This window comes from Lynx rufus, unplaced genomic scaffold (assembly GCF_022079265.1).
Source record: "Lynx rufus isolate CCGP_SWC_20201006 ecotype Redwood Valley unplaced genomic scaffold, mLynRuf1.p SCAF_3, whole genome shotgun sequence".
In the NCBI taxonomy this organism is placed as follows: Eukaryota; Metazoa; Chordata; class Mammalia; order Carnivora; family Felidae; genus Lynx; species Lynx rufus.
In genome coordinates, this window is record NW_025814845.1 from 88,213,616 (window position 1) to 88,238,985 (window position 25,370).

Here is a 25,370-nt window from a genome sequence, read left to right on the forward strand (position 1 = left end):
AAAGAAACCCACATTTGCATATTTTACCAAATTACCTCTGAAAGAAGGGCAGTAGGTAAGAGAACTGCTATCCAGTTGTGCGAAGGATTTGCAAATCTAGAGTGCTATACTTGGGTTTCTTTGGCATTAGTGTGAAACATTTATCTGTTAGTCACTATTTTAAGTTACTACATTTTTTAAATGTAAGAATAAAATGTTGTTTTTTTTCTATCAAATTCTCTTCTTCAGCAGGCCTCTTCCTTGACCACCCTGGCCCTTTGCAGAGCTGTATTTTATTTTATGGCCTCCAACACCAGGAGATAGGCATGATTATTCCCTGCTGTGCCCCTCACTAGAACATGCACACTGGGGTGCCAGGGCCCTACCGCATCCTCATGGCTTAGAATAGTGTCTGGCACAAGATTAAATCATATTTGAATTAATCAAGTCACATCAGTATGATCAGGTGCATGTTTTGCTTCCTTTCTGAAAAAGAGAGTTTAAACACTTCTATGCCTTCTAATAAATAAATGTCTGAGAAGGTAGCTTTTTACTACCTTCATCACTCGCTCTCCATGAGCCTATTTAAATAGAACAGCAGCCCCAGCTATAACAATATACGTGATAATGATAATCTTGAATACTTATAAAGAATACGGTGAGATTGGGGGTGGATCCATAAATACAAAATAATTATAATAAAGAGATAAAGAAATGTTCTGCATTTCAAGTAGTGTTTCCTTTTGCTGCCATCTGTAAAATTAAGGTGCTTGTCAGTAGTTAGCATGCGAACTTCAGGAGTAATGGTGATATTTATATGAGTGGCCAAGAAGAAAATGTTACCTTCTTTTATCACACCTTTGAAGAAGTTTAAAGGTTAGCAAATCTTTTCATGGCTAAAATGCAAAGTTCAGCTGGTAGCTGTGTGTGCAGATTCAAGCTTTATGCCATGTGCCTCTGTACTCCAGATTCCCATGTGAGCAAATTTCAAGTCACTATTAACATTCTTCTTTAACCTAAACTGAGGTGTTGGTGGGGCTAATTGGCCCTGTCACCTAGAGGCACATATATATGTGTAGGGAGATTAGCGAAAGTGAATATGATAAAAGCTTGTTGAACTTTTACTCATTATTACTTTATGTTTATTACTGAAAGAACAATTTCCAGTCAGTCAGTAAGGCTGCCAGGCTTTGAAATCAAACAGATTTAAATTTGAATTCCAGTTTGGCATTTACTGGCTGTGTGGTCTTAGGTAACCTTCTTAACCTTTCTATGCCCTAGCTTCATTGGCTGTTAAACAAGAAGAATAATACATATTCTGCAAGACTTGCTCTGAAGATTAAATGTGATTATAAAGTATCAAATTATATGTCATCAAATAATATGTCTCATACATAAGTGGTAGCTATCATCATTAATATACAATCAGAAGTCTTATTTTTAATGAAAAGGGTTTGGCTACCAATTCAAAATAAATTTCTTTCTGTTTGATCTGGCAGTGTTATTTTATGATTTTTTAAAATGGTGGTGATGGTGGTGGTGTATATGTGTGCGCGTGTGGGGGTAGGATGGGGGTGTAGTGGGAGGTGGGGGTTTAAAAAGAGGGTTCGCATAACCTGGAGTAGGTCTACCTTGAAAAATCTCCACAGATTCTTCTGATAAACCTATTCCCTTTTCCCCTCCTCTGAGTACCTTCAGCTTTGTTGGCTTTCTTTTGTTTTTAAAATTAATATACCATGACTTGTTTGAATTAAGCTGTCACAAAGACATTTGTTTGTGGAACTCCTCTTACAGAATTGCTCACCCCAAACAATTACTTTAAGGTAATGACAATTCCATTTCACTCGCCAGTGACTGCTTCAGAAGAGGACATGTGTCCGTACTCTGGCCAATGAGGTGTTGAGGGAAGTCAGAGGGGAAGTGATGGGGAAGGTTTGCTCACTGCTAAGGAGAAGATGATGCCTCATTGGAGAGGAGGTTTGTAGGGACGGTGACCTGTTTGCCTGTGATCAGAAGACAAAGGCAGCATGTGGAAAGGGAACAGAAGCAGAGCAGAGAGTCCCTCCTTTGAATGTTTTGTTAGATAAAACAATATTTAGTTTCTTTATTGCATAAGCCATTTTGAGTTGGGATTCTGTCACTTAGAGCCAAAGGCATCCTAATGGTCTCAGCTAGAAAACTTTTAGGAGTGAAATATTAATTTGAATATGAGATATGAAATGAAATAGGGACTCGAACGTGTAACTTCTCCTGGATTAAATAATTCCCGAAACACTTTTAAACCTCTCAAATTTAACACCCTTCACAGAGTTCCTAAGCATTGACAAGGCCAGATGAAGAAATCAGCTCAAGGCAGGGACCATCAGGTGCTTGAAGGGCTCATGCTGTCACTCACGTTTTTGACAATTTCTGAATGACAACGTCCAATGTTAGTCTTCTTTTAGGCTGGTCTCATTTCATTCAGGCTCTTTAACTTGCATGCCCACACTGAGGAATTATCTGGAATGGATTCCTGATTCCTCCCTCTTTAAAAGTGGAAACTTCTTCAAGAGAGTCCAGGTGACACCTCGGTCAATTAACTTTGAGAATAACACTCCAGTTTAACACTTTGGGTGAGGGGCACTTGGAGAGTACTGATACGCGAGCCAGTGAAGATAGTTAACGTGCTGAGTAAATACAAGTGTAACACTTCACACTGCACACCATTTGACTTAAACTATGTCTTCAAAAATTCTTAGCGATTTCATTTGCTCTCCCAGTTAATCCTGCCCCAGCGCCGATACCTGATATTCTTGTGACACCGAGGAGCTATCGGAAGTAGCAGCTGATTTACCATACAGTAAACCCTCTTGAGCCCCAAGGGCATTCTGCCAAAAGACGACTTGCGATTTGCTGCTCCATTTTTAGGACACGTGCTGGATTTCTTGATACAACGCTTCAATGCGTCAGCAGCATGAGCCTCTTAGCTTTTAAATATTTTTAATGAAGCTGATCTTCCCAAGTCGGTTTGAGTTTAGAAGTAAGACAATTGCAGATTCAGATAATTCATTCCTTTAGGACTCACCTCTTTCTAGAAGCATTCTTGGATGAAGCCAGACTTCCTCATCATTGTATGTACAGTTCTGTACTGTTTGTATTCACTTTGACCTCATGATCTGGTTATTTCTTGCTGATACTTTTTTTCTCTGCACTTAGATTATAAACTCTGCTAGGTCAGGGAAATAGCTATTTCCTTTACAGTTTTAAGATTATATATGTATATATATATATACATATATATGTATGTATGTGCATATATATGTGTGTGTATGTGTGTATATATATATATATATAGTATTAGTGAAAGGTTATAGGATGATGAATCAATTACAATGGTATTATTCTAATACTAATTCTAATAATGGTAATACTAATACTAATACTAATACTAATAATGGTATTATTCTAATACTAATATATAGTATTAGTAAAAGGTTATAGGATGATGAATCAATTATAATGGTATTATTCAATTCACTGGAGCAAATTGGCAAAATAGACTCCACAAATGGGAGAAGTGTTTGCATTTCACACTAGGAGTACACTGTGTTTTATACATCACAAAATGTAATAAATATTTACTGAATGAATGAATTCATTTTATAGAACATAAAATTATGGAATTGGGATGTTTGCCAAAGAAATCACTACGTGGCCCTCTGTTTTAAAGCAAATTACCCCAGACTGAAGAAACTCTATCTAGTTTAAAAAACCTGCAACTTGCACAATGAATCATTCCAACATTGTGAAGCCCTTGCATCTTTCTTTCCAGCTTATCCTGGATGGTGGGGAAATTGATGACACAAGTCCACTCAGACACACACACACACACACACACACACACACAACTTCTAAGTTTTCCAAAGTGAAGAAAAGAAAAAGTGGGAGAAAAATAGAGAAAGAGGGAGAAAAGTTCCAGACAGATAACCAGCTGCTGACGCTGCGATACATTTTTTTGTGTCAGATATTTATCTTCCACTCTGAATGTCTTTTTTTTTTTTCTCCCAAGGATACAGAAACATGGCCTCGCAATAGGGAGGTTAGTGAAAGGTTTTTGTTCTATAATGCACTGAAATTATTTCCTTATGGTTAAAGATAGACGGCCTATTCTTTTGCTAAAATAAATAAATAAATAAATAAATAAATAAATAAATAAAGGAGCATGTGTAACTGTGTGGAGAATACTTAGGTTTTTTAATTTCCTTTAAAAAAAAAAGTTATAACTTACTCTGAGTGAATACAGTAGCTTTATATAAAAGATTATCAACCAGAATATGTAGTCCTGGAAATTTTAGCCCCATTGACTTCAACTTTCTGGATTCAAGCCAAATGCAAATATCTTCCTTATGGGTTAAGAAGGAATGGTCTGAGCTATTTATTTTAGCTATGTAAATGTATTCATTATTTTTTGTTAAGGCAGCTACATTCTATTTAATACTCTGTTGTTCTCTCCGTGTGAGAACTCTGATTAGGACTTAAGATGGTGTATTTTCATTGAATGTGTTAGATGGTCCTTTATTTTTTCTGGGAAACGAACAGTTCAGTTCAGCTAAGCCAGAAAAGCCACAATGTGTTTTCTTTAGGTCACAGCTTTATAACCTCAGGAGCAACTTACTCTTTCTCCTTTGGGACCTGCAGGGCCATGGGGTCCCATAGGGCCATCTGTACCCTAAAAAAAAAGACAAAAATAAGATAGAGACATATCCAAAGGGCCATAAGAAAAGCAGTTATATTTTATCCTGGACTTTTCCTGGGTGAATGATGCCTTAGAAAGTCAGTCAGACGACTCATCTCCTTTCAAAGTGCTTTATACTTGATTCTTTCCGGCCAGCAGTTTCCAAGAAACCCATGCAAAAAGGGTGAGTTATGTAACTGCATATTTTAATGAAGAGTACACACGAGAAACTGTAAGTCATATTTAATTATATACTTCCTCCCTGACTTCATGGAACATCTTCACTTTGCCCCCATAATCTTAAGGAGAGAAATGGAGGTGTTTTCCCTTCGTCCATTCTCCACCCACTGTCACTCTCACACTCCTCGGCCACGAAGCTTTGTTTTCAGCTGTTTAAGAGGCTGGAACAGTTACACAGGTGGAAAAAAATATCAAGTAAATGAGAACAGTGTTTAACTGTTCAAACCAAACTTTCTCCGGCTCTGTTGGGAGCAGCAGGGGACTCAGAGGGAAGGAATTACTCTCCTAGCTTCTGCTACAGTCTTACAAGGCATAAACCCGGCAGCCGGCTGATTTAATGGCATAATTGCCCTCTGGCCTCCTGGCTCAGGATTAGGATTTCTGTCTCAGACTGAATGAATACAGGAACACTAGGTCCAGTGAAAATAATGACTGCCTGAAGCAGGTTTTTAGAATTGAAAAGCTTGGAATTTCTTTTTGATTCTTAAAGATGTAGCAAGGACTTCAAGTGATTTACTCATTTTCAAGAAGACTGTCCTTATTTGCAAAGAATGTATTCTAATATTTGCAAATGTAGGAAGTATTCCAGCACAGTTTTTACTTATAATATCTATAATATATTTATTATATTATATGTATTATAGTTATACCATTTTTATTATTCATATTTCTGTTCTAACTATTCTTTTTTTCTATTACAGCTTTGCGATATGAAATAATTTAGGGCTTAAACTCATTCTAATATTGGTGAATTCTTATCATCTCATCTGATCTTCTTACTGCCTGAATTCAAAGTTCATCTTCAGAAGACTTCTAAACACTGATTATCTGTGGCTAAACTTTAAGAGATGGAACTGTTAAGAACCAAAGAAAAGAGACAAAATGACAGAAGACAGACAGGTCACTTCGATGAACAAAGATCTGAAAGTTAGTTCCAGGAAAGAAGTTACATTTTTAAAATGGACAGAAACATAAAAGGAAGAGTGAGTTCAAATAAATTCACATTATTTTCATCCCTTCAGAGGAACTTGCTCATGGAATTATGGGAACTGTCCTTTAGTTATAGAAAACTTTGTCTAGGCTTCTAAGTTAATGAAGCCAATTAGACTGGCCATTCTCTCCACCTAGCAAATTATCCAGACTGGAACTGAGGCTTCTTCTGCTCTGTCCACCTTTCCGTTTTGTACCACTATCTTTGTACATCTTCTTCTTTCCCTCCAGTCCCGTGAAGCCCTCATCATTGGATGAAAGTACATGGGGAAAAGAGTCTGTCCTGAAGCACAAAAGCATAGCCACAAAACATGTTGGAGCAAGATGAGGTACTGACTCACCCGGGATCCTGGCTTCCCGTCTAAGCCAGATGCTCCCTGTGTGATTTGGTTGGTAGCAGGGTTGGTGGGTATAACACGAATGACAAGAACAGAGATTAGTATGAGGTACTAATGAACAAATGTAACGCTTCAAACAACATAATACGCAGTCACAGGGTTCTGGGATGAATATCACATTGCTACAAATTGTTAGTTAAAAAAAAAAAACAACGAAACACGTGACAATAAATGCCCCACAGATGATGGCATTTTAATGACATTTCCATTCGACAAATTCTTCAGAAATCAAGTCAATGAGGTTTATAAAGTAGGCTTTCTAGGAATTACTGGTAAGTCACAGAGTGCTAATTTCCATATGATACTCACTTTCTAAAGACTGTACTATTCACAATAGATTTCTTTAGGTTTTGAAAAAAAGTGGCCAACAATCTAAGAAAGGGCTCATTATAATAATCAATCAAAGTTAGCATTTCAGAGAAGAAAAAGACTCTAGTTTTTTGTTTGTTTGTTGTTAAAATAGCACTTTTGAATAACAAATGCAGAATTTTAACATGCCAGAATGAGTCTGGATTTTATATGAATAATACTCATTGTTTTCTGGATTGTTCTTACTGTGTTCACATTAGTTACCACTAGAGGGACTTCTAGGAACAGGAAAAAGCTGGGAAAATTTCATGAGTCCAAACAAAAAATAACTGTCCCAAACAAAACTGCTCTTCAATTCGCTTCAAATAATCATTGCATCAACGTCTGAAAGGGAAATACTTTAAAAATGCAATGTTGTTCCTAAGCGACGTGTTTTTTTTTTACCTTGATCTCCAAGCTATGCATAGTGTGTGATAAAATATGACACTTTCAATGCTTGTTTTAAGAATTAGCACAATTACTTCTTCGAATATGACTTTTGTATCCCAAAACTCAATTACTGACTTATAGTCCTTTAAAAATATTGATTAAATCAAGGAGTATTTAAGAAAGACAATACACTAGCCCTACAAATTTTCTTGGCAAGGTTGCAGAACTATGTTCCCATTTTATGCTGCAGATATAGTTAATAATAAAAAATGGAAGAAAAAAACCTATTCCAGATGCAGACTGTACCAATGATGCTATCTACCATTATATTCGGGTAGTTTTAGTTTTTTTATTTTACAATTCCTTCTGTACAGTCCTATTATGAGTCAGACTATACATGCAAAATACATCTTTAGTTAGCAATGATTAAAATTTTTAAAAATGTTATGTTGTTGTTTAATGCTAGCATATGTACAGTTTTTGGCGAAATGTTGCATAAAAATTGTCACTAGCCCTAAATTTGGAATTAAGATAAACTTTAAAGAAACTGGATTAAGGGTTTAATAAAATAGAAATCCAAACTTTCTTTTGCCTTCTGGTACTTTCTTCAGAGTCATCATTATTATAGCATGTAAAAACAAACAGGGAGACGGTAAAATTTTTGTACTGAGAGTATAACATTATATTTACCTGGAATGTGAACTAATGACTCACATATGTCACAGAGGTTTTGTGCCCATGGTCCATTGGTCTAATTGGTGTGATTTAACCTATAGTCTAACACAAGGCTTGTATCATTCATTCAATAAGTGAGTACATATTAAGCATCCACTATGTGCCTGATCTCTGTAAGGATACTTAACACTTAAAGTGAAATAAGTAGGCACCGCGAAATAAGTAGGCACTAACATTTTTATGTGTAAAATATTCATGTGAACTGTTTTTAACCAACTTTATGTCTTATTTTAATAACATAATCTATAATGTTCTTTACTGCCTTCTATCTTCATTCACTGAATAGTCAGCATATTAAAACCTTTAACCTAAAACCTCATATTTAATCGTCCTTTTTAAAAATCTCTTTTTAGTTGTGGAAAGAAGATTGGCCTAAAGTGCATGGCAGATGAGAATTCCCTTTTTATTAAAAATAAAAATCTCAAAACAACCGCAAAATACTTCTTCCATACTATCCTTCACTGTTGCCAAAAGAACCTCATAAGAGGGCATTTTCAAAACAGATAACACACAACACTTAGACCATGATATATGATTGATTAATGTAAGGAGCCACAGCGCTGACCTCACGCCATCAGCAATGGCTAACTGCATACCTGCCACCCAACAGAGGGCTACAGTTTTTGGTACTGAAGGAGGAAATAAAATTGAGGGAGGGTTCTAAACTGAACTAAATTATAAAAACATTTGTGAGAAATTATGACATAATCAGCACAATGCTTTTTTAAAGGGCAAGGGTGATGGGAGAAGAATCATCAGCCTTAAGAGAGGAAGGTTGGCATGTGTGTAACTGAATGACAGAACATGGACAGCACTGTTTGGGTCATGGGTCTTCCTCTGACACAAGAGCAGGCATCAAACAAAACTGGGCTAAGCTCTGCTCTACTATAATATGTTTTCCAATCACAGAAACCTCAAATGTGAGATAGTCACTGAGTAAACCAGAGTTGTTACTTAGGGTAGAAAGAAAAGTCTGAGATTTGCACTGAAATGGAAAGTTTTCTTTACTTACTGGAAGACCAAGGGGTCCTCTGTCACCCTTTTGACCTGGTTCACCCTTCAATCCTTTAACACCATTTAACCCTGGTTCACCCTAAATGCAAAAGCAAATGCCAATTTTGGTTGCTATCATGGGTGCTTTAACTGTGAGAGAAGAGAGCCAGTCTCTGAAATGGTTGCAGATTCCAGTTCTAGGTAACAGCAGAGTGAGGCTAGACTTGTTTTGCATCAGTTCAACATTCATTTCAAACATTTGTAAAAAAAATTAATAAACTGAAATCGGCAAATAATGTTCTAGGAAATTCCTGAGAAAGCGTACTCCTTGCAATTGAAATGTGTATGACTGAGTTCTAGAATTTTTCAGATCTACCTCAAAGAAACTGGTGTTATGGTACCTTTTGCTCACCAAGCAAATCAGAGACAGAGTGGAGGATGTTGAAGGAGGCTCAGTAGAAAAACCCACTCTGCTGGACTGAAAAACTGGAATATGCAGGACAGTGTTATATACACATATTTTAAGCCTTTAAGCATTTTACCCTGGGGAATGAGCTAAAAATGTAGCAGCTGATGTTTGAAGTGTTGCCATGTAGTGAGTCCTCATTCACGGACATTGCCAAGTTAGATCCCTACATGGATTAATCAACAGAATAGACAACAAATAGCCAATCCCAGAAGAGACTATGAAGACCACAGTACTTAAATGTAGTTTTGATAACTGTCCGTCTGCCCAATGTTATAATAAATAAAGTTGAAGTTTCACCTCAGGTGACATTACAAAAGCCATGGTAAGTGACAAATTCTCTTGACTCTGATATTTAAAAACCTAAGAATACAGTACATCTATTTTCTATCAGCAGCAGAAATAGAGTTCTGACCTGTTCACTTTCCAACTTTTAAGTACAGACATTAATTTCATCACAAAAATCTGGGAAGATTTGTGAAAGGAAGATGGAGTCTCAAATGCCCTATAGAGTCTCGCTGGATAGGCGTGAGAGCAGGAGAGATTGTGTTTACATGGCAGGAAGGATTATTAACCTGGGAGGTATTTTCCCTAGGTGTCCGATTGATGAAAATCAGTGTGATGCTTGTTAAACATAGAGTCCAGGACCCCACTTAGTGTTTGAATTTCCAAAGGGGTCACAAAGTAATGAACACACCACCACGACCTAATGGGTTCTGGGGATTCTGAAGATAGGACGTTTGCAGCGCTGCCACGGTAGGAAATCCAAATGTGCTGTGATCAGTAAAGGGTGGTCCTAGGAATGTCACAGAGCTAAAGTCAAGGGGAGGTTAAGGCCAAGGCTCAACAGTCAGCGTTAGTTAACTGGTCTCAACTTGAGATTGATGGCTTTGTATGTATGTGTATGGACTTTCAGCTAGAGGTCTTTTTTTTTTTTTTTCAACGTTTATTTATTTTTGGGACAGAGAGAGACAGAGCACGAATGGGGGAGGGGCAGAGAGAGAGGGAGACACAGAACCGGAAACAGGCTCCAGGCTCTGAGCCATCAGCCCAGAGCCCGACGCGGGGCTCGAACTCACAGACCGCGAGATCCTGACCTGGCTGAAGTCGGACGCTTAACCGACTGCGCCACCCAGGCGCCCCTCAGCTAGAGGTCTTGAGATGATGAATAGGCAGGGCTGCCTTGGTAGGCCACAGAATTCTGTGGTGAGGAATCATACATTACCATGAGTGGGCATGAACTGAGAAGTTGAATTTATAAATAATCAAATGTAGTGTCAGAAAGACCAAATTTCAACTCTGGACCTAATTTCTAGTCCCAGACTAGTCATTTAGTTAGCAGTGTAACTTAGGGCAAATAATCTAAATTTCATGGACCTATGGTTTATCATCTATAAAATCAAGGAATTATCACAGGTAATCTATGAGATCTTTCCAAACTTAATAATTTTCTGAAACCTATTATTTAAGTAGTGCCTTAAAATCCAAGGAGAAGCCAGGAGTAGGAACTACTGATTTAGTCCAGAGTGGGGGAAAAAGACCCAGAGAGGTTAGATAACTACCAAGACCACAAAGTTGATAGATGGGCTCTCCCTTCTGACCCACAGCACAATGCTCTTAACTCAAACTATAATCCGTGCTTCTGAGACACTGGCCTTACTAGAAGTATGGTGTTCTAAGAAGAATAAAGAGGCATGAATTTTTCCCATTCATGGGTGAGTCACCTGCCTGACCCCAAAAAATGAAACTCAGATTTCTGGGGTCCAACCAATACTTCTGCATTCCGAAAGCTGAGTGGGCCACAGGGAGTTCCTAAAGGAGAGGGTGGGCTGCCTGTAAGCTTTCTGATTTCTAGCTCCAACATTGCATTTATGTGTTCCCCTACCTCTCACCATTTAAATGCACCAACTCACTACTAAGAAGCTTTCAAGAGTCCTTGAACCTTCCCTCATGAGTTTTTTTTTCCTGAATTTTTAAATTCAGAACAAAGCATCAAATCATAACAACCGACATTTATTGGGTGTTTATTGACAACTGCACCAGATATTGTGCTAAGTATCTTACAAATATACCCATTAAATTATCGCAACACTATGAGGTCAGTTGCCTAGTTGAGTAAAAGAAGGATCAGAGTGGGTAAATAGTCTGCTGAAAGTGACGTGGCCTGTTAGTGGCAAAGCTGAGGTTAGAACATAGGAACTCATTGCATATGCTGCCTGGAAGAAGAAACCTTTCTTTCAGGGCTCATTTTAACTCTCCAAAATGTCCTCTTTGTCTACACAAAAGCAAAGAACTGATGGAAACCATATTTACAATATAAGCTGCACTAATTCTGATGAGCAGGGGTATTCTCTATTGTTCTCTTATTAATCCAGAGCATAGAGTACATGATACACTCTACCCCATTCTAGACCAGTGATCTCTGGGGGAGTACAAAATTAAGATGTTGGATAGTTAAAGCATTTAGATGCAGCACCGCTATATGACAAACAAGGGGTATCATTACACCTAAATATGCAACTAATGATACCATAAGAAAGAACATCTGAACCAGTCTGAGAATCTCATCAGATTCACCTCTAAATGGTTGATTGTGAGTATACATATTATGATTAGTGATTAAGAAACTTACATAGTGTCATGGAAAAAGGCAAAACGAGGAGTAATTCATCTCCAGGTGATATCACTTAAATTTGTTGTAAGACATTCTGTGTTGTGAGATTTAAACATCTGGATACTTAAAGGCTTAAAGATTATACAACATTATATAACATTATATAACAGATAAATAAGATGGGACAGACATGCTTCCGTCATGCTTCTCCATGATTAACAGGGAAACAGAAATCCAATAATCAAGGGATTTTTTTGGATTACCTTTGGTCCAGGAAGTCCATGAGGTCCCTGAAAATGAAAAACACAGATTTTAATTAAGAATTGATTCACTATTTCCTAACAGAAGTATTATTGTATAGAGTAACCAAAGAGATGCAAAGCAAGAATCTTCTTCTTGGAGCTATAGCTAGAGGCAGGACAGTGGATGTTAACACCTAGTGAATGTTCCTTCCAGCTCTTGGACTGTTCTGTAATTGGAAATTCACTAACAGCAATTTGTTCTGCTAAATACCTGTGAGAGGGAGAAATATGTAAGAAAAACATTTTAAAAAAGTATTGTGAACCCACACTACTCCTATTTCTCAAATCCATATTTTCATAAAATCTAGGTGGAACGTGTGACATACTTTGAGTTACACAGAATAGAGATAGGTCCTAAAATACAGAAATTTGCCAAAGAGAAGTCCTGGTGAAGGGAAGACCTCTTCCCGTTACTGAATCCTCTAGACCCAAGAAGAATCTAAAGAAAGAAGGAAACGAGGAGATGATAGTCAAGTTTGGGACCCTGTGGCATCATTAATTTAAGACTAAGGAAAGGATTCTATCCACAGAGCACTAATCATTATTAGTTAGAATGCATTTGTTTTTACGAAGACGAATTCTTCAAGGCTTTTGTAACAGTTGTTTACCAATGGAAGGAAGTTATAACGCATACATGCATCAGGGCTCTTCTCCTGTATTTTGTGGAAAATCTAACCATAGAGACTAATTAGCTAACCTAAATTACCTAAAGGTTACTGTGGATTGCTTTAAACCTTTCAAGTTATTTGAATTAACTCTTTGGAGAGAGGAGTATTTAAACACCCAACAGCGAAATCATACAACTGTAGGAAAAATTTTTTGTCAAGCAATATACAAATATTTGTTATATATGTTTGCATTGGAATAATAGTTTCCCTTTAGATAAGCAGTGGATAAGCATTTTCAGGGAATGGCTGTTACTTTATCAAGTATTCTTATTTTATTTTAGTAATGGTTAAAATCCCTTTAAACTAATCAATTTTATGATATGAATAAGATATAGCCTTTAAAATTTTAATCTTCTAACTTAAAGTGGAGGGAGTATAAAAGAAAGCCAAAAGTATGTCATTTGCTTAATTCTTAATGAACAGTTTAGTATTAAGAAAATAATGTTAATTATAACTATTTCGTGATATGAAATAGAAAACAACAGTTAGTAAGAAATAGATGATTGGGTCTGGGGCTCTGCTTTGCAGCTTAGATCATTCCAGTGATGTTCCAGGGGGAAAACATGACCTACAGTTTATTTAATCCGTATGACTAAAGGCATAGAGTTTATTGAGATACCTTAGGGACGAATGTGACCTTAGAGGCTGCCCGACTTGTACCCTCCTGCCCCAGTCAAAAGCAGCTGAAGCACTCCACCTTCTATGTTCTAGCCTTAACACTACCGCCATTAGGTGGATATTTTGAGAATTACACTGGCTTAATGGCTGCCTTCCTCACCAGATAGGAGTTCTGTGAAGGCATGGCCATTGTCTGAGGGATACTTGCGGTGAACACTGGATCCACCAGAGTACCATAAAGGTGAAAAGAAAAAGAAGCAACAATATATGTCATCTACAATTTTTCTCATATTATTTTATAAATGTGCCTATTAAAATCTCATTAAAATGTTTCAAAGTTGGTTAGACACATTCATTAATGGCTACAATTATTAATCCTGTTATGCTACGAATGGCCTAAATGGGTTGGTTAAGATGATTTTTTGACGTTCATACTGGAGGTTGGAGTAAAGCTTGTCAAATCTATCCTTGACTCTCCTATCACAAAACTACTCTATCTCTTTTCAAGAGACGTATTTGGGAATGAAGGCCAATACTGTAAAGTCAGATATCTCAGAGCACCTCGTATTTTCTGTTCATTCTACAGAGAGCAGCCCAAAATACAAGCTGGCTGTTGTGAGGGATGTGTTCATGTTTTTCTAGTAGCATACTCATAAATACATGATTACATTTTGTAGAGAAGAGAGGCTTACCATGGGGCCTGGTGGGCCATGGGGGCCTGGTGGGCCTGGTGGGCCTATGATCTGTACGTCCAAAAAATAAACATGGATTTGGTTACTTCATTTAGATAAGGCAGTTTGGCTTGGATCTTGTGCTAGGGTTCTGCTAAGGCCATTAATAGCTGCAGAGGAAGAAGGATACTAGAAAAAGTGAGGCATTTGATTCTTTACGTTTAGAAATGCCTTCTTGAGAACAGCAACAATAGCAAGAAAAAACTTTTAAAAAATACAGCTGTTTTACAAAAGCCAGAATAAATCTAAAGTACATTAAAAGAAAGGACAGCAATCATCAAGAGATGCTATAATATCACAATCACTATTAAACTCTCCAATATTTCACTGAGCAGCAACAGGGCTCTGGAGGGGGGAAAAAAGTGTGCTCTGTAATCACAAAGCTCTACCCAAAAGTGTTATGGGAAAACCATTGATTTTTCTCCTTAGGATTAGACAGTCTCCTAAAAAACTGCTTTTAACTCAGACTTCTGAGACACATTGTCTCTCATCGTAAAAGGCCGACAGACATTTTTTCTATAGTTTGACAAACTAAAAGGTTCACAGTCTTTCTACTGTTGATAAGCCATCTGGCACAGATTGAACTTGGTAAATAATAGGACTGTTTTAGAGTTCTTTAGTAACCGCGGAAGTTCAGCCACCATCAACTTACGGAAGGACCCTGAGGACCTGGTAATCCAGAGTCTCCTTTTTCTCCTTTCATTCCATTGGCACCCTACAAATAACCGGTAAGAGTTGAGTTGGTAAAGTTGTTTCCAAAGTATAAGAAAACAACTGAATTTTCTCCCCAAACCCATCATCCTTTTGAAATTTTTATAGTCTTATGCACATAATATATAAAAGAAAGATTTATCCCCTTGCATTTTAGTCTCAAAGAGCAAGCTTCTCCAAATCTCTAGGACTGTGGGTGATATGTGAAATACAATTTAAAGTAAATAAAAACTAGGTTAGGTGTGATTGGTTAAACTTATACATTGTTATATATATCAGATTATAAATGTTATATTTTTTGTGGTGGTGCTCGCTTTAAATAGCAAAGGTCAGTCTTTTATTGACATTTATATACTTCCTTGTTTTAAAATAGGCCTAAGGCAGTGAAGTCTTCTACATTTTTTGTTTTAATCTCACAATTGAATTATTGAGGATGAAAATGAAGTTTCAGGGTTCTTAGCTGAAAATAGGGTTAACAATACCTATCTCTCCATTTCTTTTACATTTTTTAAAATTTTCCCTTCCAAATCCTCAGTAAAAATTGTGGGGTAAAGTCATAAAAACACCATTCCAGTCACACCAAGAGAACACTTTTTACACAGTAACTTGTTTTAAAATTGCCTTATATTTTTTAGTTTGTTAATTTTTAAATTATGGTTTATTTAAAAATGATCGGTTGTCACCATCTGATGCATACTAAATTAAAGTGATCAACTCTATCTTTCTATCTTCTGATGAAAATAATTCAGGAAAACATGAAGGTTTATTTTATAATTCACTTGGTTAGATGCTTTAAAACTTGTTTTAGTGCCACAGTTGGAGTAATTAACCAACAATACCTCAAATATTTAAGAATAAAATAGTACATGAACCACTAGATGAGAATGCAGGTAATCATAAAACTCTTTTTTCTTTTTAAGTTTATTTATTTTGAGACAGACAGACACAGTGCGAGTGGGGGAGGGGCAGAGAGAGGGAGAAAGAGAATCCTAAGCTGGCTTTGCGCTGGCAGCACAGAGTCTGATGTGGGGCTCGAACCCCCAAAACCATGAGATCATGACCTGAGCAAGATCATGAAACCAGGAGACAGACATTTAACCAACTGAGCCACCCAGGTGCTCCTCTTTTCTGATTTAATTTATCTTAACATGAACACATCCTAAAAAGTACAAACATACCGGTAATCCAGGAAGTCCGATTCCTCCTTTTTCACCTGGCATACCTGGGTCCCCCATGTCTCCCTTTGAGCCTTTAAGTCCCTACAAATGACACGGTTTACATGTAACAATCACACTGAAACTTGATAGTAACATCCTAAGGAAAACAGAATTCCAGATCAATTTTGTCAGTGGGTGATCCTATGCTGAGATGATTCTGATTTTCACTGCTAGAGTTATTTCTTATAGCAATCTTCTACATTGAATCAGTACTATTTCCTCATGTAACAGAAGGGATTAAACCCTATTACTTAGGCCATTTAAGTATGAAAACTATGAATTTAGGTGTTAACATAATTTCTCCTGATTCTGTATTTTTACCTGGCAGTTAATTCAGTATCACTGGTCCTGAAAACAATGTAAGGGACTGAGTTCTCAGCAGTACAATACACATTTTGAACCAGGACTAGCATTATAAGATCAAAGGCTCAAATAAATTTCTCCCATCTCCATCCACCACACTCTCCTACCCCTCTTAAAAGCAGGTGGAAGTTCCAATCACCATCAGTTTTCAATGGTTCAATATACAGAAACATAAATAATGTAGGCACCAATTATTAGGTGCCTGGTCTTTAGGCATCAGAGTTCAGTCAAGCTTACAAATGTTTCAACTTTTCCACAGTGTTCTTATTTTATTCTCATGACATCTCAATGAGATGATCCATGATGCTTTAAAAAAATTTTTTAAGAGAGAGAGCACAAGCAGGGGAGAGGGGCAAGGGGGGCAGGAGTGAGTGAGAGAGAGAGAGAGAGGGAGAGAAATCTTAAGCAGGCTCCACGCTCAGTGCAGAGCTCAACTCAGGGCTTGATCCCAAGACTCTGGATTATGATCCGAGTCAAAATCAAGAGTCAGACGCTCAACTGACTGAGCCACCCAGGCTCTCCCACGATGCTATTTTTATTCCTCTTTTACAGTGAGTAAATAGACAGATGTATATTTTGAATGCTAACAAATCTGAGTTTTGTAATAATAACACTGAAGTGGATTTTTATTGTTAAGTATTTTCATCCAAGGAGCTTCACTATCATATGACCAGATGGCCCATTCTTGGGCAGGGATGGTGACAGTTCTGGTAGTAAGGAGCCCCTGGCTGCACAAACCTATTCATCTTTTCCATACCCAAACCTACTTACAAACAGTAGGAACGTGTTTTTTCTTTACTTATACTTATTTAATAGCACTTAGTTCAGAATCACTTGCTAGGTGGGTGAGTGGATAGGTGCTTGAGTGGGTAGTAGATGGATCTAACTGATTAATCAGCCCCTGGTTGGTTTTAGGAATCTAGTGATGGAGAGTAGCAGGGTAGCCTGTCCTTGCTACTGGAGTTAGTAGCAGAAGTAGACCTTGTGAAGCGTATAGAAAAAACCCCAGCTACTATGTATGTAGGGACCATGTAGTATCTTTATGCATGTTAAATTAATTATTTTTAATGACTAACATTGGGGATACAACCAGATTTTTAAATGCTTATGTGATCTCTGATTAATAATAGCATATCATCAGAAGTGTTTTTCTTTAACTATCACGTTTATTTTATGTGACATTATATTACTTTAATATACAACTCTAATACTAAAATAACTCTTGAATTTAATTTTCTTACCTAATACTATCTCCTGAGAAGCATAGTTCACTAACTGTATCAAGAAACCTCTTGACAAAAAGAAAAAAAGAAACCTCTTGATTTCTTACGATTTTCCTGATTTTAGTCATTTATTGGGTAAATAACGAAAGCCCAGAAAATATCAAATATCTTGAAGCTAACCATTGTGATTTGACTCTGAATTGAGAGTAGTGTCCATATTCTCCTTAGTCAGATTCTTTCTGGCCAGAGGTAAACAGCTTAGAGGCCAAATCCAGCCCAGGGATTATTTTTGCACAAGTTGAATCTTTGAGAAAAAATTTAAGGGGTGTTCAGATAAAAAAAAAATCTGTGACAAAAACTGTATGCGATCTGCAAAGTCTAAAACATTTACTATCTGGTCTTTTATGAAAAAGTTTGCTAACCTCTGATTTAAGGGAAACCATTGGAGATACTGACATATTCTGTGGAAGCACAAGTGCCCCACTTGTTTCTGTATTTTCTAGTGATCTTGAAAATTAGGTGTAATCTTAATTTGGGAAAAAAAATATTGTCAAAACAACACATATAAGGAATATCTAATTTTGTGGAAACTTCTGTTGACTGATTATAATCTTGACCTGTTAGCATTCACTTACAAAAAAATTAGGTTATTCTTACTAAATTGGTAATGATCTTATAAGTCTAATAAAAATTCACAGAAGTGTCACTGGTAGAGTGGTAAGGAGTATTAACACAAAATGTCATATCGCTGGTCTGTTTCTGCAAAGAAAACTAACGTCTAATTTAAAACCAATTGCTTTTTAGAGTTAATATAGTCTCTACAACAGATGGTGAAAAAAGAAAGAGGGGATCATATGTCAACACTCATGTCTTTTTGGCTCCAAATCTATAATAAAAGTAGTGATCAATAATGATGCTTTAAATGACAGTATATATCTTTGAAAATTACCTGCTCTCCATCAACTCCTGGGATTCCTGGAGATCCTGGCTCTCCCTGTTAAGATAAAAAGTGATGGCTTGTCTCCATTCATCATTGGTAAATAAAAGTGATGCTGGTTGGTAATAGTACAATTTGACTTTTCAGCAAAGGCATCATAACCTAAGAACACTTTGTTACATCATACGCATATCAAAACTAAGTGAAATAACATTTTCTTAAAGATTACATATAACAATACTTATATGTAACTAAGATACAAGGTTTTTATTTTTTTCCCCATGTGAGATTCAGGCTAAAGGAAAAAATGGTGAAAGAAAACTGGTAGAGATAATTTGAAGGTTGACTATACCCTGTAACAATAACTTATAAGCCTCAGTTAATTTTTTTCTCCTTAAAAAATCTGTATTATTTCTCTTTATTTTTATTTTCCAACTTGAGAAAAAAGCAAAAACATAAAAGTTAACTTAAAAATAGAATGCAGTGTTTTAACTGGCCCCATTTGAACAGTGGATACAGATTCATAATTGTGAATGTGCTATTTCCAGACATAATCAATTAGATAATATCTTAATCCACATAAAATTACTTTTGGGTGAGTTCAATTACCTATACTATGGTAGGAATGAATTAAAGTTTATTATTCATATTATGACATTTTAGAAACCCTGACAACCCAAAATCTATTTTATCTTAATTGAAGATGACCCATTAAAAACAAATTTAAGCAATGTGCTAGATATTTATCCAACCAACAAAGGTCCAGTCATTTTTCACTTGGAAAGGTACTGAACAAACAAATTCTTTGAAAGGTAAGATATTATTTTAGATCAATGAGTCACTTTTTCAGATCCCATTATAAATATGCCTGATTCCCACATGGTGGAAACTTTGTAAAGTCAGCTCTCCTGATTGTGAGTGGCCTGCCTCACAGATTTTCAAGGGAGCTGACTTGACTGTATTTTTTTAGAAAGGCTTGTTTGATGATGTATAAACCACAATAGTGAAATTGTTAGAGATCTTTTCCCTGGTAAAAACTTTAAGAGCTCTTGGCCACAGCATGAAATTTGAGCTTTCCAATTAAAGAAAGCCTGACAAACAAATGTATTAAAAAAAAAAAAAGGGGGTGGGGGAAGAAAGAGTCTTTCCTTACTCCTGATTTCTCACCCTTTGTGGTAGGAGCAAAGTTTATTTTGCCACAAACAAGTCTGCTGAGGTTGGATGCACCTGGCTAAGCCTTAGTTTCATTCAGTCTGAATGCCTGTCAGCACTCTGGGTCCAATAATGATTGTTTTGCTAAGCTTTTACCTTCAAAATGTGACCCGCGAGTGTTTAAAAGAAAACAGAACTCATGAGTATGAATTTATCTTTCACTCATCAAATGTAGTTTGTAAAGAATTACTTGATGTGTAAGAAGTCAAACAATCTTTGTTTGATAAAGAGAAACACTAATTGAATAGGCTCCCATTCAGTCTGAGGCGAAGTCCCCAGTGCAAATGGGTTCTACACTTGACTTCGGCTGCATTTTCTGACTCTTGGTCATAGGCACATCTCACCCCTGTTATCCCAACCTTCTCAAGGAGAGATCAAGGAAAGCATGAAAGATTGTATCAGTCAGCCCAAGATCTCAATTACAAGATCATTGTGCAGTGTGTGGGGTGGGGTAGAGTGACAGCACAGTGGGAAGGCCAGCAGGGATGAGAGGTAAGGGAGTATGATTAACTCCCTCCCACAGCTCACTTGTCAAGACACTCATTTGGCCAGCTTCCTCCCGTCTTTCATTTTCAGCTCAAAGTCATCCTTGACTCTTAAGACTGAGAGGAGCCTTCTTGTATGGACATCCATAGCATGCACTCATCAAAGCACTTACTCTATTTATTAGTAATTGTTCCTTTACTTGCCTCGCTCCTGTTCTAAACTGTAAGCTCCTTCTTGAAACCCCTTGCTATATTCAGATATCTCTGTTAGACATTAGTCTTTATTATAGAGTAGAGGCTCAAAAATTACTTATTGAATAACTGAATTAAAAAATGAGTAGCAATTAGATTATAAAACAAGGGGAGGTGTATATGTTTTAACACTATTATATACCCTTCATGGCTAGGTGGTTCTTTTTGCCTCTTTAGGACAAGGGATTTATACCCTTAGGGTGGCTATAGGTCTTTGGGCTTTAAAGAAGAGTAAAGTCCTAGGAGCTTTTGAGGAGTGTAAGGGAAGAGGTATGTGTTTAGCACAGAAGCAAGGACTTTAGATCCTGGTTGACTCTACATAGAGGAAAAGGGAATCTGCAGATTCACCCCTCTGTTTTCTAGTCCAGCTCACCAAGATATTAGAGAGCAGGGATCCAGGCTGACTTGCTTACCAGGACAAAGACTGTGTAACTGGAGAATTTTTGTGTTCTATCTCTTAGGGCCCAGAATGTGATAGAGAAACAGAAAGTTAAAAACCCAAACCTTACAATAATGTTATACATGATATCTGTTTAAAATTAGGGTCTATGTTCTAAGTATATCTTATATGGGTAAGGACCTCAGCAATATTTTACTTTATATTCTTTTTTGTAATAGAAAAATAATTTTCCATGTGTTAGCTTTCTGTTTTTAAGTATCTTAAAGAGTATAAAAGCTGGTGTGTGTGTGTGTGTGTGTGTACATGACAGACTCAGCAAATAAAGTGCTTTGAAAGGCATCAACAAAAGATGGATTTCAAAATCACTTGAATCTCCTACAAAAATCCAGTGACGAAAGTCATATTTCAACACACATGGCTCAGTTCTAAAAAGTGAGAGACAATGGCCATGTGTTACTTGCTCAAATTTGGTTAAATAACTAAATTTAAGTTTGGAGGCGTAAAGCTGAAACCACCGACAAATCTGAGATATAATCAAGTAATTCTAGGTTTCTGTTGTTCATAGTTGGTATGTTTCATTAGATAAGATTCAAATGGCAGAATGAATAAATACAATGGGATTTGTTATAAAAAGTGGTTGAAAAATGATTCCTCAAATTTTCATCTGTGAATGCATCACGCTAAAGCTTCTCTTACTATTTTTATTACAAAAAATTAAAGGGAAAATCTTTTTTAGTGTTAGAATAAATTTTTCTTCAATCCTCCTGTATATAAATATTTTCCTTTTTTCATATACTACATTTAGTGGCTCTTTACCTTTATAATTTCTATAAAACTTGTTTTTCCCTCATTTAATATTCTGTTTTTCTCAATGTCCTCCCTTTAAATTTAATGCTAGTCTTATTTCTCTCCCTTCTTACCTAATCTTCCTTTTTTTTCCCTTTCTGATTTCCTGCCCCTTCAGCCCAGACCTCAGTGTCCATTCTTAGCTGCCTTAAGCAATACTGATGATCTTAGCTTCTCTAGTATTTTCTAAAAATGATTTTTCAAAGATACATATATTTAAGGTGGGATTCTCTGTACCATAAGTGGTAAATGGAAACAAGTAAAATAAAGAATGACCTTTGGCCCTTGTAGTCCTTGAGGTCCAGGTGGTCCAGGGGGACCCTAAATCAAGAAAAGACAAAGTTTTAAAAAGCAGCAAATATATGTATTACAATTTATGCTTTAAATAATAAGTACACCATATACTTCCATTATTTCTGTCATAATCAAACATCCCCCAACATTAATTTGCAATGGGGACAAATTTCACCAGTTATGTAAGTATAAAAACTGCCTACTTCTGTGCAAAACTATCAATACATTTAGGCAAAATAACACTGAATATGCTTTTGAGTTGATTCCATAACATAATGTAAAATTGCTGTTGTGTTCCACATTCATCTCCTTGGGATGAATTAGCATGCTAATACTACCTGTGTTTCTAGACACCTAGCCTCCCCCGACACACAAAGGATTTGATTTCCCAAACAGTAAAGAACACAGCCACATTATTGTAAGACTAAAAACTTTTAGAAAAATAACAGTAACTTTTTTGGGGGTCTTTTTCACTAAGCAGACAAAGTGGTTTAACTGGGGCAAATGTTGTAAAAGTTATTAATAAGGAGACATAAAACTAAATATCAGACAAAAACAATTGCTACATTAGTACCATTATCATTGGCATGCATCAACACCACGAAGTCACAAACCACAGAAATCATGCATGGGAGTTACCGTGACAGTTAAGGTGGTAATCCTCTGTTGGGAAAATGTATTGACAAAGACAAAGTTACCTATATTGTGTGCCAAAGTACAATAATACATTTTTGAAATGATCAAATTCCTTGAATGTGTTTTGGCAAGCCTGATGTCTTATAAGTGATTGAGAAGATACTGAGAACATATTAACCTATCTTTAAATGAATATATACACAATGGAGTACTACGTGGCAATGAGAAAGAATGAAATATGGTCCTTTGTAGCAACATGGATGGAACTGGAGAGTGTTATGCTAAGTGAAATAAACCATACAGAGAAAGACAGATACCATATGGTTTCACTCTTATGTGGATCCTGAGAAACTTAACAGAAACCCATGGGGGAGGGGAAGGAAAAAAAAAAACAAACAAAAAAAGAGGTTAGAGTGGAAGAGAGCCAAAGCATAAGAGACTCTTAAAAACTGAGAACAAACTGAGGGTTGCTGGGGGGTGGGAGGGAGGGGAGGGTGGGTGATGGGTATTGAGGAGGGCACCTGTTGGGATGAGCACTGGGTGTTGTATGGAAAACAATTTGACAATAAACTTCATATATTGAAAAAAAAATAAAATAAAAAAATAAAATTTAAATGAATACAATATAGTTATAAAGATTTTGGGGGTGGAGTCAGACCTCCATTCATTCCCTGATAAAGATTGTTTTTAAAACTATTTTCATATTTTTCTTTTTAAAAAATCTTTGTGTAAAGAAAAAAGAAAATGTCAAAACTTTAATTCACTTGATTAAAAAAATGTCTGTAGCTAAATGGTGTACAGTAGAGGTCTGTTGGCATAATTGTGACCTGAGAGACTGCTATTCACGAGAGTTCCATTCTAGGGCACTTAAAATAGAGAAAATAGAAATGTCCAACTGTATGTGTAAGTAAGTTTTTTTCTTTTTTAGTCTGTAGCTTATTTGTTGCATTATAATTAGCTTTTTTGGGTGCTATGGCTAAAGACAGGAGTTGACATGGAATTCATCCAGTTTCTTAGTGTGAAGTACTAGAGTACTATAACAAAATGTATTCTGTTAAAGAATGAATCTCCACAATATCTGACCCTTAATCCATGAACCGTTACTGCACTAATGTTTTCTAGTCTAGGTCCTATGCGAAGAGTTCTGTAGGGCCCATCACCACGTGACTTGGTCATAGAGGGAGCACATTTTCCATCAGGGACTCTGCTCAAAGAAACACGTTATCCAGTTACGTGTAAACTTGTGAATATCGGTTTGACACCATCCCTTTGTTTTCCACTTCTCCATTCCCATTTCTGATTCAGGTTGCCATTGTTGCTGTTGTTTATTATTGTTGTTGTAAAAAATAAACTTAACATTACTGATCTTACTTAAAACGCTTGAATCTCTAGTGACATGACCTCATCATTCTGTAGAAAACGATATATTTATGCATGCGTACAAATGGTTTGTATCTATGATAAAATCAGTCATGGTCATTGCAGCTTCATGGAAAACACAGTAGGAAAGAAACCACCAGTGCTTCTAAGACAAAAGGCAAAGTGGTCACATACTAGGGGCAAGTTAAAAAAAAATATCAAGGCCTATCATATCTGTGTAACATAAGGTACCACTTACTTTCTCTCAAGGGATTCATCTAGAGCAAGAGTCAGATTTATTGCTATGAGAAAGCTACTTCTTTGCCCCTGTAAGTAGGCAAGTCATTTTTAAAAAGGCTATTAGAGAATTATAGAGTAGAAATAATTTCTTTATCATTATTCTCCAATCATATATTTTTAACTACAAAAAATCCTAAAAGAATCCTAAAATTTTAGAAAGGGAAGAGAGTTTACAATTTGAGCTCTCTGAGGTTTTCCAAATGTACCGTATTTGAATTCATTTTCCACCTGGACACAAAACTAGTTTGCTTTTTTTTTTTTTTAAATGTAAGGCTAACAATGTGTTTTGTAATGAGTCGCATAATAAAGGCATATTATTAATGGTAACTGAACTATCTAACAGATGGAGTTTACGTGATCTTGTTAAATAACTATATTTTGTGAGACCTAACAGTTACATAAGGCAGGTTTCATCCAGGTAACAAGAAAAAAACAAATGACAAACTAAGCTAAGTTCTCAACAACATTTTTACCACCATCCTGTAGCACCTGTGTGCGGGCACAGAGACATCCTAAAGATATTGGCTCACTCTGAATTTCTTGTATCTGGTTCCTCCACTCTACACCTATGGGAACTCAGCAGGGTTCTCTCTTGAACTCCACGAATGATTGGAAAACCAGAATTTTTGGTAGTGATGAAGAAAGACACGTTGTTTTCTGGTGAGGCACAATGTGAAATGGGAGGCATGAGCTGAAGCAACTGTAAATTGTTGAAAGTCTCACAAGCTGTTTTGTGATTTATTCCCTCAGATGCTTATGTGAATCTCTTTAGAATTAAAGGTTATTTTCTTTCATTTCTCATAATGATGCAAGCTGGAAAGCACCCACGATTTACTAGAGAATAGGTTTAATTTAGATGGTGTTAAACATTTTTAAAAACTTGAGTCCGGAAATGGAGAGGATTTACTGCTAATTGTGGAAATTTAAAAATCAAAGTAAATGGAGTATG

General features: G+C 36.5%; 1 protein-coding gene across 1 annotated transcript in view; it reads right to left on the reverse strand.

The window, feature by feature from the left end:
* COL25A1 (collagen type XXV alpha 1 chain) overlaps window positions 1–25,370 on the reverse strand; it is a 451,340-nt gene that overhangs the window by 2,640 nt on the left and 423,330 nt on the right. Inside the window, exons 23-31 of the mRNA XM_047090485.1 lie at window positions 22,109–22,153; window positions 18,650–18,694; window positions 16,076–16,156; window positions 14,839–14,901; window positions 14,148–14,198; window positions 12,131–12,157; window positions 8,807–8,887; window positions 6,265–6,300; window positions 4,634–4,687 (exon numbers count right to left, since the gene is read on the reverse strand). Coding sequence (XP_046946441.1) covers window positions 4,634–4,687; window positions 6,265–6,300; window positions 8,807–8,887; window positions 12,131–12,157; window positions 14,148–14,198; window positions 14,839–14,901; window positions 16,076–16,156; window positions 18,650–18,694; window positions 22,109–22,153 — 483 coding nt within the window. The remainder of the gene's footprint in view (window positions 1–4,633; window positions 4,688–6,264; window positions 6,301–8,806; window positions 8,888–12,130; window positions 12,158–14,147; window positions 14,199–14,838; window positions 14,902–16,075; window positions 16,157–18,649; window positions 18,695–22,108; window positions 22,154–25,370) is intronic.